Below are 17,006 nucleotides of genomic sequence, written 5' to 3'. Positions count from 1 at the left end.
TTGTGGGGAGATATCAAGGGAAATCACAGAATTGATGCAATACAAAGATTTATTAACCTGGGCCATACTGAAACATTTCATTCCAGAGTGGTGACAAAAGGCATCAAGTTTGCTGCTTCCAGGCTTGTTTTTGCTACTTCAAACTAGGACCCGTGGTCAGCCGTGGAGTTTTCCATCGGGACGGGCAGCCGGTGAAAATGCTGCAAGGCCTGAGCCACCTTCTCTGGGCAGATGTTATAAACTGGATGAGTTGGAGCCTACGAGAATGAACAAAAACAAACGCAGCGTTGATGAAACCCCATCAGTCACGGTGCTTTCGGAACTTGCAGGAAAGCGCTAACAGGTAACCTGTTGTAACACCGACACAAAGAAATTTACCGGCAGTTGGCTCAATGCACCCGTATGTGAAACGAAGGTGCCGGTGACAAAACAGGAAACGTACAATAAAGTGACACCGTAGCTGGTGCCATTGACATTTTTAAGTGAAACCATATGCACGGCCCCGCCCCCTTCAATTACTTCACTTCTCAACTCTAGCCAACGCCTCACATCTGTCACGGCTTCTTAATCCCTATTTGCATTAACAGTAAACACGTGCAGGCTGTTTTGCTTGAAAGTACAAATTCTTGAAGAAAAATCTTGGGGCCTTCATGCCACCATTTTGGATTTTGATCCTGGAAAGTGTTAATATGTAGTTGGGCTACCTAGTGGGGACCTTGTGTTGTGGACAGGGCTCCATCTTTTAGAGTTCAATACTGCGTTACAAAATAACTAAAAGAGACGTTTATATAGATAGTCTTACAAGGAAAGTCAGGTTTTCTTGGCTACACTGTCTTGACCAATCACAGCTCACCTGTTTGCGGAGTTTGGGCATGTGACATTAGAAAACCCCACTGTTTAGACGAGTGGGGATGCACATTGTTGTCAAACAATTTTGGGGTTGCCTTTAAAAAAATATATCTTTAAAGACACTGCAAAACAACCAATGCATGGAAAACAATGTAGCTGCCAATTCAGTGCCAGGGATTTTTTTTTCGAGTCTTACTAAGAACACAGACCTGCAGTTCCAGGTACGTTTTTGATATTTTCCACGTGCTATTTGAGACGTGCCACAGGTATTGTTTGCTCCCCATAAAAGAAGCCTCACCAATCTGTTCTCCTCTTTGCCGAGGACGCTCTCGTGATGGCTGTCCGTGTTCCCGAAATGCTGCGCTATGGAAAGGCCGCTCAGGCAGTAGCACGTGTGGTAAAAGTCTCTGGATCTGAACGGTGCAAAGACAAGTTGTCAAAACTATTTGATCAGGATTATCTTGCGCTTACGTGTTGTGTTGTGTGTCCTACTGACTTGCCAGGCTTATCTAGGAGCCCCCCGCTTGGGTTCTGGCAGCAGAGGAGGATGTACTCCTGCAAGGCTTGCTGCTCGAACATCCACCTGTGTCGACTCAGCTCCGACTCCCCTGTGAGAAAAGCGGTGACTCAAACTCGGATCTAGACTATCTTGAAAGGAGCGCCGTTACCTTCTTTGAAGAAAGCCCTATGGAGGAGTGGTAATAATCCCGCCTGCCAGTAGGAGTAGCAGCCATCCACTAGTTTGTTGCAGCGGCCCTGGAAGCCCCCTTCGAAACGCATCTGTCTGCTGACGACCCACCTCTGCAGACCAACCCGACACACTCGAGTAACTACTCAGAAAAACGTGGAATGTATCCCACCATCCTGACAGTCACGGTCCTCACCAGTAAGGCTTTGAGATCCAGCATGTGCTCTTTTCCCAGGATGACCAGAGCGGCGGTGCCACAAAACGTGTACCCGCCATGGGCCTCCAGACCCGGAACACCGCTGAGGCCGCCCTCCCAATTCTGACAACTGCACATAACCACCCGTGATCATACATGTCTGAAAAAAACTAAATGAGGCCTCACTTACCTGAGGATCCAGTTGGTGGTGTCTTCAAATAGTTTGGGGGTGATGATGTTGGTTAATGATGCTACTGAGGCTGCACAGTATGCACTCCTGGTAAGGTAAGGACACACAGGCTTTTTCGTATCATATCCTCCCTTACTCGGAGAGAAAGAAAAAACTACTCTGTATTCCTGAAAGGCTAAAACAGTAAAAGCATTACTCTAGCACCATCTTGTGGCAGTTTGTGTAAGGCGCTGGTATACTTCATTTCTAATAGCTATCTAGGCCAGTTCTCAACAATAAGGGGAACAAGACCCCCTGGGGGTACGTGAATGCACTTTAAGGAGCTGATGAGATTTTAACAGTGCAGGAATAAGGTTTCTATTCAGCAAATCACTGCATTTTTAATTTCAAATTTAAAGCAAATAATCACATGATAGTGATTGGAAAATGGCTGGCATCAAAAGAAATAAAGTCCATTCATTTAAGATATCGCAAGCTAAAAATGACATCAGAGGGCTCATAATGACTCCTGTTTTCTGAGTTTGGTCATGTGATGTTGGCAAGCTGAGCCCGGAGCGACTGTGATGCCAATTTCAGCAATTGGCAAAATGGCCGCTCTTTTGAGATGGATCAAATCTGCCTTCTTTATACATATTCCATGAAAGCAGTATCAATTATAATACTGAATTTACATTATTAAAGAAAAAATTGGGGTTGATTTGCCAGCTATTTTTGTTGTTGCTTTGCTTTTGGCTCATCCTAAAATGTTTTGTACTGGTTAGGGGGTCCTTGGTTCGGAAAGAAAAAATACAGAAGGTACATCATTGAAAAAATGTTGAGAACCACTGATCTAGGCTAGCCATTACCGATGAGACTCGGACGGTGGTTTCTTTTGAATAATTGAACTACTGATTCTTCGTTGTGTTACAGAGCTGCGTGTTCTAAATCTGAGAAGAAGACATTTAAGTCTCACCTGACATCCACCTCCCCTCCTACATGCATCACAAAGGAGCCATCTGGCTGCTTTACTGACCAGAGGAAATCTAACAACTTCTCCCTGGAATAGAGGAAAAATATCCTGCTAGATTCCGGTAACATAATTGCGTGTGTTCAAGGAGAACAACTGCCCACCTGTTAATGACGTTATAAGCTTCTTCTGTGCCGATGATGCAGAGGGCGTTGACAGCGGCGTAGGTGGGCGCCAAGTGGGCTTGCTGTGATGGTCCACCTCCGAAACCCCCCGTTGGGCTTTGACATCGAGCCAGGAACTGACACACACTGCAATGGAAGCAGTAGTAAGAACTGAATCCGACACATCAAAACAGTTCCAAATGAGCAAGTGATCCGCTAATAATGCTAATCCACGCATCCATCGACATCGCAGCTCTGCTTATCTTTAGGCTTTGTATGTAATTTGACCCATCACTTTGTGGTTGTTCGCCACAGCACAAGCACTTAGCCGCAGTAGTAAAAATGTATGTAATGGGAACATGTAAATTAGACTGACACCAGATGATGCACTAAGTTTTCCCCCAAACTTCACTTTGGTCTGAACATGTTACAGATTCCCACTCCCATCATCCTTTTCATCCTTGGCCATGGCGAGCAATCACACAACCCTTAAAGATGCTGCTAGCCAACTTATCTGGAAAGAAAACTGAGCATCCTCTCTCAGGCTATGACCTGAACAGCAGGGAGTGAGGGTAAAAAAATGAGGGCGGGGGTACTTGGCAGTTGGTTACTTTGCACTGGCAGGAATCTGAAAACAGTCGAGGGACTAAACACTACATAACATTTTGAAGCGAGCGGAAGAAAATGTAACTATTGTTTTTGTTAAAATAGTTGTGCCTGTCGACACATCTAGTGTGAAATCAAATCACCATGTTAATCTACCCAAAATGTGACAGTGAGCAATCTACGTTGTGCTTCCACACCATGACTTGATGAGCTCAACTGAGTAAATATCCAGTGCCACTTTCGAGTGAAGTCTTGCATCCAACCACCAGGGTATGCTTGCTTAAAAAGTATGAGGCAAAGGCACCATCATGAAGAAACTTCAAGCCAAAAGGTAAGCAGAGCTTCATTGAGCTGTAGATAAACAGACACGCTCGGCAAGCGGTCGCCGTGGTAACCAAAGCGGGCCTTATCATTGGCAGGCTGTACGTATATGGGGAGGGGTCTGCGGCCACTCAGTTGCTAATTTAAGCGACAAAAAGTAGCAATGTGATTGAATGGTATTCATTTTAGCGGGCTTGGATTTAGCACTGTTGAAAAACAAAATCTTCAAGTGAACGGCAATAATTATGGGGGGGAGGGGGGGGCTCACTCTGAGGCCACGGCGGCAGGGACCGGCTCTTCGAGTAACTCCAGACTGTGAAGGATCCAAAAGCAAAGCCAAGGTCTGCTCGCATCCAGACACTGTACACACACCAGATATACACGGTTACACTTGAGCTCATAAGTCATTTGAAATTTTGAACGTAGATGGACAGAGAGAGTTTGACTTTGTACCTCATAAGAGTCTGATAAATGCCGTAAGCCCTTCTTGAGATATTGGTAGTGTTGGTCCCGCAGCAAGGTTGGCCTGTGGAGCAAACACATGTTTGTTTTTTTTATATAATTTTTTTCATAACCAACATTAGTGACTAATTTTAATACCTCATAGTCAATTTAATGGCTCAATGCCAATTTAAATAGTAATACTAATGGCATTTAAAGAAAGGGGAAATAATTCATTCTAAACTAGTCTAGCATTCAAATTAATATTCTGTCTGTGGAATATGAATTAAGTAGCAAAATCCATACTTTTTTTTTTTTTTAATCCATCTCACTTAGCCTGTTGCTGTCAACTAAAAATAGCATTACACTTCCTCAGTAAAAACCAATCATGGCGCAGAAACCCAGAAAACAGTTGATTGCTTGTTAGCTGAGCCCTGCGCAACTATGATGTCATTTTCAGACGACAGCCAGTAAGAAAATCATTCATTCCCGAGACTGCTAAAGACAGGTAGCTTTTGTTGCTTACTTCATATTCTACAAACACAATATTAATTCAAATATCTTATTTAGACTATTGGGGGTGCATAAAATTTATTGTGAGGAAAATGTTGGGGTTGATTTTCTTGTAGGTCACTGAATGGATTTTTTGCTAGTTATTTTTCAGTGCTATTTTAATTATTGAATGTCATTTTTAATTATTTAATACAGGTCATTTAATAATACGATTGCCTTTCATCCCTTGATACTGCAAAGCTTTGCAATGTTTTTTAGGTCAAGCTTATTTATCTATCGTTAGTCATATTAACTTACTTATTTAAAGGCGTTTGTATTTTAAAAACGTATTATTTTTTAATGGCATAAAGCCGAAGTGAATCATCTGAGATTTTAACATAAGTTTGTGCAAAGAACAGTGCTGCGAGAAATAACATGAAATTAGACTGCCGAAAGACGAAAATATGATAGAAAAAACAGAAAAGTGTAATACTGAGTACATTCGAGCGAAAAATCCTTTCAACTGGATGACCAGCTGAAACAAGACAAACAAATGTGTTCTTTTCTGTCTGCGGTGGCAGTTGATGCAGTTGTCATAGAAATGATGAGTCAGCCTGCTGAGAGACGACCGCTAATAGCGGGAGAACATGTAGGCTGATTGACACGCCATTAAAATCATCAGATAGTGACCGCACGCTTGCTAACGTGTGGAAATGGACACGCTAATTAACACTACGAGCACTATTTCACATCATTATGCCAATATTTGACAAACGTCATAGAAAGACACATTTACTTTTTTTTTTAATACCACCAAGACCTCACATTCACTTGGAATATGGCTCAATAAGAGCTCAATATAGTCACAATATTTTGACATTAAAACAGATTCCAGCAAAAAGAAATATCAACACTGAATTAAATTAATTGTATTTATTATTGACATTAATATGAAACATACATATAAAGTCATACATTATTTCATCATTGCTGATTCCTATTTGTTGTTGCAATCCTGCTAAATCCAAAATATACTGTAATGAACAGCTCACGATATATAGAAGTAATTATTCTTATAGAAGTAATTGATCTTATTTCTTTCTTGAGGGCATCTGCATATGACAGTGTCAATCAAATCTGAGAAATATTATATATGATTTTAAAATGATTCAAATCTGCTTAGGTGTTGTCAAATAAAGCCCGTTCATATGTTACTAATTGGACTTGAGATGGTGAAAAATATTCTCTGGAAGTGACACATCCTCTCCTGAGGGGGACTCCTTGGTTGTCACGGCAACACAGAGAGAATATCAGAGTCTGCTGAGATAGAGGTTTATTTTGTTTGCTTGTTTTACTTGTTATATTCTTTAGTCTTTTTAGTTTGGCAGCCTAAAGTATATCAAATTTTACTATAAGGACTATTACCAACCTGAAAATGGAATAATAAACTGCAAAAAAGAAATTACTGTTATGCAGTTGATTGTTTTGTTAGTCTACTTGCCAGTATTGGAAAAGACTGTTTTATTAAGTAATTTATACACGTAAAAAGGATATATGAAATATTTAATAATTTACCATTGAAAGATCAAATGCAATGACGCATATTGACCAGCGGGTGGCAGCAATGTGACAAGTCGTGCCTGAACTCAATTGACGAATAAGTGACTGTGTCATTTTCAAAATGTTACAGTTCGGTTGCCGCAAGGTTTTAGAAAAAAAAATGTTTTATTTTTGAATTGACCGAGTTTGGAGAAGGCATGTCTAGAAGCACATCGGATACTCACTGCGGTATGCTGTGGATTTGCTTGTAAACGTTGATTACTTCTTCAATACTGCTTTCGACCCTTTTCTGTTGCAACCAGGGAGGATAAATACATCAAACACTCACGCTTGGGCATGCATTATGAATTATCGTTAAAACAGCATAGTTTATATTACCGGCGCGCATACACTCACGATTAACACATACATGACGCCTGAAGCAGATTTAGTCTTCTCCATTATCAAGGGGGCTAATCTGAGCCACCTCTTACCTGCTCGCGTGAGGTAACAGTCTCCAACCCGTCGTCCTTGAACATTTCAGCGGAGTGACACTCCCTAAAACATCGCAAAGGAGTCTGGACGCCGTCCATTATGATAAATAAAAAAAACTAGGGACGGTGCTGTTAACGTGCGCTTGTTTTCACTGACTTCTATTCTACGTTCACTTTCACTACGGTTCACTCACTTCCTGTTGAGGTTGCAGGGAGCGGAAATGACGTTATTGTAATCCTACGGTATCTTTGATGGTACACAATATCAGCTTCGTTTGCTACTTTGGCGTCGATTCACAAAGTGTCGCTTTTCTCTAATACATGCGCTTATTGCAATTTGACGCTTCTAAATAAAATTTAAATATGCTTCTTCATTCTTCTAATTATGATGCTTAATACTTATGTATGATTCTTAATACCATATTAAATATTCGTTTTCATCGGTCGCAGGTGGATTTTAATTGATGTAATAACCGGATAACAATTGATTGGCCTTTCAAAACAAGATATAAATGACAGCGTAACTGTATTACCAAGGCATCCGCCATACCTTCTTCACACATTTCTATACACAAAATAAAATGTTTATTTATACATAAGATGCAGCATATAATTTACTTATTTTAATCAGGTCTCGTGTTCCATCAGTGAATCTTTGTAAAATGTCAGAAGCAGTAACCGGAAGTATCCATTCTCCCTTGAACTTGACAGAGATTCACCGCACCCACTAAAGGCAGGAGGCTGCCTCGGCGGGGGGTGAAGCTTGAGCATCCTTGTTTTGTCTCATCTCGCAGTCCACAACAAGGTCCAAATTCTGACGTTGCCACTTGAAGCAGACATGGCTCGTGAGTGGGGAGGGAGTCATTCGTCGCTGAGTTAGCAGCTTTTATTTACCCCACTGCTTTTCTTTTCATTCAACACCATGGCTAAGCAGTACGATGTGCTCTTCCGACTCCTGCTTCTCGGAGACTCCGGGGTTGGAAAAACATGTTTGCTATGCAGATTCACCGATAATGAATTTCACCCGTCTCATATTTCAACTATAGGTAAGAACCAGTATCCATTGTATTTTAAATATGTTCCATTACATTTCTCAAGTCAAGCGGGGGAATTCTCAACCTGACAGCTTTTTGTTGCGATACACATGTTATATGTAATACAGAGGAGTGATTACATTTCAAATTCCTATTTGCCATTATAAATGCCGTGAACCAAGACTGAACCGTTTTGGACCATCTTCTCTGTAATTGTCTGGCAACTAATGAGGGCCAGAGTCAAGATTTGAACCAGCAACCTTTCCACCATATTCACTCGATGATTATGGTGCGTGGAGGGTTCGTCCCATTGCTCAACTTTCTAAGCGTCCGAGGGGGATGTTGTTCCACTTTAGATCCAAACTTCAGACAACACAGTGCTGTATTTGCACAATGCAATTGAGATGATTAATACAATTAACAGTCTTCAGGTCATGTGTGCGTATACAGTATATGTGCATGGACAGTATGTTTGAATACATGTATGCATGTATATTCATGAATGTATAATGACTCAAATTCTAGCTATTTTTTCAGAACTGGTCATATTATTATTATTATTATTATTATTATTATTAATGGCAGTGAACACCTGGCCTTTTTTCACAGTATTGATACCCGCGATGGAAGCAGAAAGTAGTTTTACAATCAAGTTCAAGAATTGAAAATTGCCATTAATTTCATGGAAATTTTAGGGAAAATACTATACTGGAATATATATTGTTTTTTATGTCATAGTTTTTTTTTTTTTTTTTTTAAGGCTTATATATCAAACATATTTGTGTTTTAGGTATTGAGATCCATGACTACTAAAGAGTTGAGTACTTGTACTGGTATCGACCGGAAGACAAAAGTAGTATCTAATGTCCCTTATTATTATCATTATTGAACATTTTTGGTTGCCAACAAACGTCTTCTCTTCCCTTCAACACACATTTCAATGATATGATAATTATTGGGAATTATAAATCACAATAGGCCAGGTTATTTTGTCAGCAATCTTGTTAGTGTGTTTATTTAACAGAATGTTTCTTTATCCACAACTTATTGCCCTCCCCCAAATGGATATATTTGCTTAATAAATGATTTTTACCCATGATAGTACACCTTGATTGACCCCACAAAAGTCCAAAGAGAGGTATAGTGAGCTCTAGAGTGGCCAGTCAATGTCCTTCTCTGCTCAGGATCAATAAATAATTTCCCAGCCTTCACAGTGACAAAGCGATTACAGTAAGTAATCTCATCCCATCTCTCCTTCCACTCAGCTGTAAATCGTCAGTTTCATTTGTCATGTTTTATGCCTTATTTACTGTATCTGCAAAATACCAACAATGCATCTTGAGGTTTTTGTTAGTTTACTCAGTTTGATGAATAAACAGCAGCCCACACAGTGGTGACTGTGGCCTTCATTGTACACTGTGTTGCCAGGTTAAAAAAAATTAAAAAATAAGGCGACCATGGATCAGACAATGATGGAATTTTTGTTTGATAGATTGTTGTGTTATAAGGCGTCTCAAAAATGGATGGCAGCAGGGTGCCAGCTGGTTCCCAGGCAACCGCAATTTAAGTTGAGACCTGAGGAAGACACTCTGAAAGTTATCAGACGGAGCTCAAGTGTTTACTCATGTTTGCATGATTTAATGCATTCCCTCTCTCTAACGCTGTTCACTTTTCGCTGTTGTGATGTTTAATGTATTTTTTAACAGGCTAAAAACACATCTGATAAATGGAAAAAAAAAATATACAAAGATTTTAATGAACAAAACAGATGATAAACGTAAAATGAAAATACATTTAAAAAACTAACAAAAAATGTACAAATATGCAATAAATAATAAACAAAAAAAAATCACACAATTTCCATTTATTACAGGTATTTTTGTAAAAAAATAAAAAGAAAATATCTACCATAAACAAAAAGAAAATCATATAAGGGGCTAGATAACATTTAAAAAATATTCAATAACAAATCAATATTGAAAATTAAGATGCAACTGATTTTTTTGTCCATGGGTGTTTTTTTTTTTGTTGACAAAAGCAATAAATTAATCCATAATACAATAAAAAATCCTATCAGATATAATGTACATGAATGGTTTGGTCTTGTAGGTTAGGCTTATGGTAAAATATTTGCATGATTGAAAAATAGTTGAGTGCCGTTGTTATATTCAGGAACATTCTGCTTATTGCTCATTAAAGTCAAATTATGGTGATGTTTAAATGCTGTAAATACAAATGTAAATTCAAAAATCCTCTGCTGTGATATTTTGGTTCACCAGAATGGTTTGCAGAAATGAACGGTAGAATATTGGCATACAGAGACAGTTTGTAAATACTGCTCATAGAGCTTCAATTTGAACATTTCACAGTTGCCTTTTCCCTGAAGTATACTCCTATATATTTAAAGTATATTTATAGTGCAACTATGAATTTGGAAATAAAATGAAAATGAGAATCAATTGAAGCCTTTTTCCCCATAGTATGAGGTTGGGTCACTTGGGTGTGAGTGAGTTTAACCAACATAAGCTGTTAATTGATTTCTCAGGGAATAGAAGTGGTGCGGTTTTACTTTTTATTGACCTGGGTGGCATGAGTCAGGGAGGCGGTCATGCGGGGAAAGGCAAGTAAGAAAGCGGTGGCAAGGGTTTACATTTAATAACTCGGAAGATATACATTGCGCAGCTCTGCTGATGGTAACTAAGGGGAAAAAAAAAATGTCTCTCTGGCAACTGTGGCAAGTTGCTTCATGTTCCAATGAGCTCATTCACTACCACTGACGGCTGAGATCCATTTTTAAATGGGCTGGCAGTGAATGAGTTAATTATTCCATGTCACTTTACATATATCAAAGGGTTATGATAGAAGACTTTAAACAAACAATTGACAATCTTTTTGCAGATGAACTCTTTCAGAGCCAAGAGTTATTGGAAAAGGAAATCTATTAGCATTTTTGCTCACCTTTCAAGGCCAACGGAATAGTTTGTGGAATATTCTATGTCTATGTAAATATGGGTGCTGCCATTGAAAGATTGACTTCCATTCTTCAGTTACACTTGCATGTAGGTAACAGCTGTGTTGTTAGTTTTGAAACATTGCCCTCCAATGGTCATAGTTAGCACTACAGTACTCAATTGGCTTAGGTAAGCATTAGTCAAGTGTGTCAGCTCCTATCCATAAAAAAAACTTATTGGACCAGAATTTTATGATTTACTATTGATATTACCATTTTAAAAGACGAGAATTCTCGTCTATTGCACTGAAAGATTAATTTGAACGTGCACTGCACCTGTCGGCAAAAAACAAACATACAAACAAACAATTACACAAACATACAAACAAACAATTACACTAAATTAACCCCCATTCGAGAACTACCAATGTACCTGTTTTTTTATACTGTGTTTTCTATACGCCTCTCACCAGTAAATATTCACCGATTTCTAATTTACATGTAAGCAGACTTAATATTTACTTTGCCTCGAATCCAAATAAAACATTCACATTTAGTGTGAAAGCAGGCCTTCTTTTCTGCTATTGTTTACCAATTTATAAATTATTAGCCAATATTTGAGATAGGGTTTAACATACGTGTGGAATGCCACAATTTGGTGAAATACAGTCCTGGGTTCTGGTTTTTGTCTAATGTTGGCGACGATAATCTCTAGGAAGTGATCCCCTGCTACATATAACTCAAAATAAATCTGCAATATTGCAAGTGTGCCACAAGAGTCACAACATAGGACGGATACAGTCAATATGTATTCTTGCTATTTCTCTCCCAAGATGCAACCTTACTTTTTCACACCTCACCTTTTCTTCACACCTCCTCCTCATCTTTTGTTCCCTGCAGGGATTGACTTCAAAATGAAGACACTGCTAATAGATGGTATCAAAGTACGAATTCAGATATGGTAAGCATTCACCATTTTATATATATATATATATATATATATATATATATATATATATATATATATATATATATATATATATATATATATATATATATATGTATATATGTATATATATATATATGTACCTTTCATAAATTATCACTTCAAGGGTTTGGATTGAAGGGATTGGATTGAAGTGTTAGATAATTCAATAGTTTTCTACTTTTAATTTTATGTAAACATACAACAATGTTATGTTTTTGTGTATGTGTGTTTTCCCAGGGACACCGCAGGCCAGGAACGCTACCAGACTATCACTAAGCAGTACTACAGGCGAGCACAGGTTGATTAAATCAGGATTTTTATCATTACGTTCTTCCCGATGCTTTAATTGTTTTTTTATTTGTGTTGTTGAAGAACTTTTATGGGACATTTAGACAGGATATTTGTTAGAGTGTCTTATCATAGCTGAGGTACTTGCTAAAAAAAGAAAAAAAATGCACTGTAGACACTAAAAGAGTCCTGATGTTAATCTTACTAACAAGAACCATCACTATGGAATTGCGCCCACGGGCTGCACACAACGTCCAATCTTCTAGAATTGGATTTTCTATTTACTGCAAAAGTGATAATGAAATTGGTAGATCATGTTCCTTTTAATGCCTGCTCCGGCCACTGATACGCAATTTATGATGCTCCGCACTCTCTGGCGTCTTGTTAATTAACATCTTGCAATCTGCGATCGGTCCTCAGGGAATCTTCCTGGTCTATGACATCACGAGCGAGCGCTCCTTCCAACACATCATGAAGTGGGCCAGCGACGTGGACGAGGTGAGCGGCAGCTGGCGCGTTTCGTTTGAATGTAGCGTTTTTAATGAAGTCATTGGTAGTCTTCGTTTTTTATTCCCACCATCATTAGTACGCTCCGGAAAAGGTCAGAAAGATTCTGGTCGGGAACAAGTCGGATGAGGTGGACAAGAGGCAGGTGCCCACAGAGCAAGGTGTCAAGGTGTGTGTTGACTTATACGCTACTCGCACAAAAGTATGGCATATTCAGATTTCTGGTGATATTTTGACCCGAAAGATCCTTTATAGTTTAACCCTGCTGTTATGTTGTGAGTTTTTTCAGGACATGACTTCGGCTTGGCTTGTGTATTATGTATGTTTTGGCATTTATAAAATATTTGCAACTTTTTGGACATAAACAAAACCCGGGTCAAAATCATCCAAAAATATGATTGCTGTTTACCAGGAGGGCATGGGAAGTTATTCACAATTGATAGTTAGCAGGATTACACACCATATCTATCTATCTATCTATCTATCTATCTATCTATCTATCTATCTATCTATCTATCTATCTATCTATCTATCTATCTATCTATCTATCTATCTATCTATCTATCTATCTATCTATCTATCTATCTATCTATCTATCTATCTATCTATCTATCTATCTATCTATCTATCTATCTATCTGTGTCTGTCTGTCTGTCAAGATCGAGCGTTAACAGGCTGTTAGATCTATCTATCTATTTATCTATCTATCTGTCTGTCTGTCTGTCTGTCTATCAAGATTGAGCGTTAACAGGCTGTTAGATCTGTCTGTCTGTCTATCAAGATCGAGCGTTAAAAGGCTGTTAGATCTGTCTGTCTGTCTGTCTGTCTGTCTGTCTGTCTATCTAATATATTATGATTGGTTGCTTTTCTCTAACAAGGGTAAACTGATTTGAACAAGTCCACCTAAGTGAAATGCATGAAAATTTAAGCAGCAATTCGCAAAGCCTGGAAAAAGAAACATTAGCTAACATTTTAGTCACGATGAATTAGTCATTCAGCAAGCAGACCATAGCAGCAATCAAGCATGTCATGTTAATTAAATCCTGGACGTTTGCATGTTGCACCGACGTTAACGCTCAATGTAGGGTCCTAATTTTAAAAATGATTCACTTCTTATTTACATTTGAAGGCGCATTCATTTCTCCCTACGTTAGTAAAATGTAGTATTTGTTTTCGGTTTCAATGCTTGAAAGTTGGCAGTTTAAAAGCAATAATGTAAAGGCGCTGACTTTACACGATTACTTTTAAGCCTCGCAAAATAAAGCAAATCTGAAATCATGAAATAATTGTTAAAAATAGCTCTTGGGGTAACTCATAGTTTTCTCCAGAAAACGGAATATCCCGAAGTAGGCCATCCATCAAACGTGAATCTGTTTGTATATGAGAAGAAATAACATTTTATTGATTGACATCCTCCAGCTTGCCCGTGCATATGGAATGGATTTTTTTGAGACAAGTGCCTTCACCAACCATAACATAACAGAGGTGAGCGTTTCTACATTTTTTTTTTTATTAGTGCCTTAAAAAAGTCTATTGTGTACAACATCGGTTCCAAAACAGTAAGAGATGGCTTTCTCTCCTAATTTTTGTTCCATCAAGACTTTTACACGGCTGGCCGAGCAGGTGCTGGCGGCCAACAAGAAAGACCTGGACCTTCTGCGACTGTCTTTGAACGACGATTTGAACCTGGCCGCTCTGGAGGAAGACGAGGGACTGTGTGATGGCGGCTCTGACGATCAGGGGAAAGGCTGCTGGTGTTAAAAAAAAAAAAAAAAGACAACTCTTCTTGCAAAGTGGAATATGGAAAGCCGTTTGAGCATTCATTGAACGTCCTCGACATCCAACTTCAGGAATTGTTGGCGTATGTTCTTTTTCCTCACAAGTACCAATAATGTTCTTTTTCTTCACTACATTTGGCCTACAAGTATGCAAGTACTGCACAAATAACTTGACATGATGACGTCGAAGCAATTATTTCACATCCTTAACCCATTCACTGCCATTGACGGATTTAGATGTCAGATGAATTTTTGGCAGTGAATAAGTTAGCAAATTTACTGCTGTTGACAGTTATCAAAATCAAATATAGATTTCAATGAGTTGGGCAAGTGAGTGAGTCAATCTCATCGTAGTTATTGAGGCAAAACTATGCACTACTAGCCAACTTTGTGCTACTAGTACGATCAGTAAAAAATAATTTGGCTTGAATCTTCACAGGTTGTTGTTATTTAATTTAAATTTCCCACAAGATATTTTTTTAGTACAGTTCAGTTGTCTTTAGCGTGAACCACTTTTTTTTTTTGGTTCCTTTAGATGGCGCTGTAGGTTGAGAGATGCCTTGCGAAGAGTGCCATCTAAAGGAGCAAAAGAAAATTACAAGTGGTTGACACTGGTTCATTTTTCTTTCACTAGTTGCATTTAACATGCATATAAAATAGTTGCAAATATTTATTTAGCCATATTTTTTTAATCCAACAGATGCACAATACAGTTTCATAAAATTATTAAAGTACTTTTTTTTTTTTTACTTTGCTTAAATATTAATATTTAAACAAGGCTTAAAGTTGTGTGAAGTATAGTGACACCCAGGTTTTTGCACAACTTCCTTTTATTGCTCACCTAATTAAAATTTGCTTTGTTTTGAATGACATGTCCGCAGAATGATCTTATCAACACATTTTATGAGAAATAATTAAGGAATACAAGGTTAAGGTATGAATTCATGCGTAGTAAATAATGACTCCAATGTAACTTTTTTACAACTTCTGTAAATTACTTAGAATAAGTAAGTTAGAATACATCAAGTTAAAACGCTATTATAGATGTGATTTTGGAATTTGACTCATGCACAGCCATTGATGACTATAGACGTCAAATATTTAATTTAATTGGACTGGCAAGGAATAAATTAACTCATTCACTGCCACAGACAGGTGAAAAATAGTAACATCTTGAGCTTCCTAACTCGGGATATTGACTAAATGCTCAAACAGCTTTCTATATGGAACACATTTATTATTCTAAATGAGTGTAAAGTTAAGCGAATGTCTCCAGATTGATCCATCTTGATTTAATTTGTTTCATGTCATCTTTTCCCCACCAGAGCAAAAGAACTTTGTTCACCCATTTGCCCATCATCCACCTCTTCAGTGTTTTTCAGTGAGTACATTGGCACTTTTTCAACTGTTTCATGCAGTATTTAGGAAAGTACCCGAAATGGGTGCCAAATAGGAGGGCGCTCGAGAGAGGCGTTCAGGGACGGAGTTGGGGGGGTGAACCATCATTATTGCTATGTGTGCTTCCATGACTGTTTACTTGATTTCAGTTTTCAACTGATAATGTTGTTTTTGTAGCATTTTTTTTCTCCATTTTATAGAAATCTGTGATCTCCATGATCTCGATGGGTTCATTTTTGAGCAGAGTAGCGTTTTGCAAAGCATAAAATTCGCATACAGTAGAATTGAACCAATGACCACAAATTAAGTGAAAAAACTCAGTACATAGCGGAGACAAGGGAACGGTTTTTGTGTGCAACTTCAGTGAAGTTAAAAAAAACTATATTGGCTGGCTGTAAATTCAAGTATAATCCAACCAGAGATGCCTCTTGGAGATAGAATGAACATCCACTTTGTGTGCATCCTTTTCATATACTTAAGCGCTACTCGTTGACTTGAAACACAGTATGTGTGTGTGGCTTGCATCGAATGGTGTTCTGGATCCTAAAACTCCAGAATCATAATGCAGATGTGTTGTTTGAAAAAAAAAAATCTTCCTCCTTTGAACCTACTTTACTAGTATTTGTGGAAATATATGACATTGTACATGCAGAATGCAACATATTATTCTTAAGGCAAAGTTGTCACATGTTTATGAGTAAATAAGTTAAAACTGTTGTTCAAGGGTGGTATTTTTTATTCCTTTTTTACATAAATATTTTCAGACTCCCATCAGATGATGCACCTTTGGGGTTTAGAATAGAGCCCAAGATCAGTGAAATCCTAACATTTCATTTACTTAGATATATTTTTTTAAAACTTGTTTGAACTATCGTGAACATTTTACCTGATGAAATTTTCAGTCAAGTTTTCAGTTAAGACATGCTGATGACGCTGGAAACTCGCTCAACATGCCTGAGTTGTACAGTCAAAAAGGTAAAAAAATATATACTGTATATATATTTTACCGATCTACTCTAAAAAACGGTTATCAGCCTCATTGATTACAATAATTGGTATCAGCCCTGAAGAAGAGTCATCCGTCAATATCTAATTCAAACAAAATAACATCACCTTTAAATAAATAAAAAATTACAA

The 17,006-nt window shown here is 38.1% G+C and overlaps 2 protein-coding genes across 3 annotated transcripts; one reads left to right on the top strand and one right to left on the bottom strand.

The window, feature by feature from the left end:
* Window positions 1-31: 31 nt before the first annotated feature.
* Window positions 32-7,131, bottom strand: fntb (farnesyltransferase, CAAX box, subunit beta). 2 transcript variants are annotated; one of them, XR_015863872.1, is made up of 12 exons: window positions 6,927-7,131; window positions 6,678-6,742; window positions 4,414-4,486; window positions 4,229-4,320; window positions 3,034-3,180; window positions 2,876-2,959; window positions 1,924-2,010; window positions 1,734-1,863; window positions 1,518-1,650; window positions 1,350-1,457; window positions 1,148-1,262; window positions 32-257 (listed from the first exon to the last, which is right to left on the bottom strand). XR_015863872.1 is itself a non-coding variant. In XM_088403948.1 (12 exons), exons 1-12 carry the CDS (start codon window positions 7,023-7,025, stop codon window positions 144-146), a joined length of 1,251 nt encoding a protein of 416 aa, XP_088260074.1. In that variant the 5' UTR covers window positions 7,026-7,131; the 3' UTR covers window positions 32-143. The 2 variants fall into 2 exon arrangements, 1 of the variants encoding a protein (XP_088260074.1); XM_088403948.1 differs by having other exon boundaries at window positions 1,346-1,457.
* On the top strand, window positions 6,527-16,586 carry rab15 (RAB15, member RAS oncogene family). The gene is made up of 8 exons (XM_088403953.1): window positions 6,527-6,681; window positions 7,638-7,972; window positions 11,811-11,871; window positions 12,136-12,196; window positions 12,607-12,684; window positions 12,773-12,862; window positions 14,113-14,178; window positions 14,293-16,586. The coding sequence occupies exons 2-8, from the start codon at window positions 7,849-7,851 to the stop codon at window positions 14,452-14,454; spliced, it is 642 nt and encodes a 213-aa protein (XP_088260079.1). The 5' UTR covers window positions 6,527-6,681; window positions 7,638-7,848; the 3' UTR covers window positions 14,455-16,586.
* Window positions 16,587-17,006: the final 420 nt, after the last annotated feature.

This window comes from Hippichthys cyanospilos, chromosome 20 (genome assembly GCF_059441005.1).
Source record: "Hippichthys cyanospilos isolate Australia breed blue-spotted pipefish chromosome 20, RoL_Hcya_1.0, whole genome shotgun sequence".
In the NCBI taxonomy this organism is placed as follows: Eukaryota; Metazoa; Chordata; class Actinopteri; order Syngnathiformes; family Syngnathidae; genus Hippichthys; species Hippichthys cyanospilos.
Note: the sequence above shows the minus strand (reverse complement) of the source record. Positions and strands in the feature narration are given on the sequence as shown.

What these genes read in the sequence shown, in the direction of transcription:
- fntb (XM_088403948.1), bottom strand. Translation starts at nt 7,025, where the DNA reads ATGGACGGCGTCCAGACTCCTTTGCGATGTTTTAGGGAGTGTCACTCC. An exon ending in GGAGGGGAGGTGGATGTCAG is followed by an intron (nt 2,011 to 2,875) that starts GTGAGACTTAAA and finishes TTACCTTACCAG; the next exon opens with GAGTGCATACTGTGCAGCCT. An exon ending in TGGATCTCAAAGCCTTACTG is followed by an intron (nt 1,651 to 1,733) that starts GTGAGGACCGTG and finishes GTTGGTCTGCAG; the next exon opens with AGGTGGGTCGTCAGCAGACA.
- rab15 (XM_088403953.1), top strand. Translation starts at nt 7,849, where the DNA reads ATGGCTAAGCAGTACGATGTGCTCTTCCGACTCCTGCTTCTCGGAGAC. An exon ending in GTCTCATATTTCAACTATAG is followed by an intron (nt 7,973 to 11,810) that starts GTAAGAACCAGT and finishes TGTTCCCTGCAG; the next exon opens with GGATTGACTTCAAAATGAAG. An exon ending in AGTACTACAGGCGAGCACAG is followed by an intron (nt 12,197 to 12,606) that starts GTTGATTAAATC and finishes ATCGGTCCTCAG; the next exon opens with GGAATCTTCCTGGTCTATGA.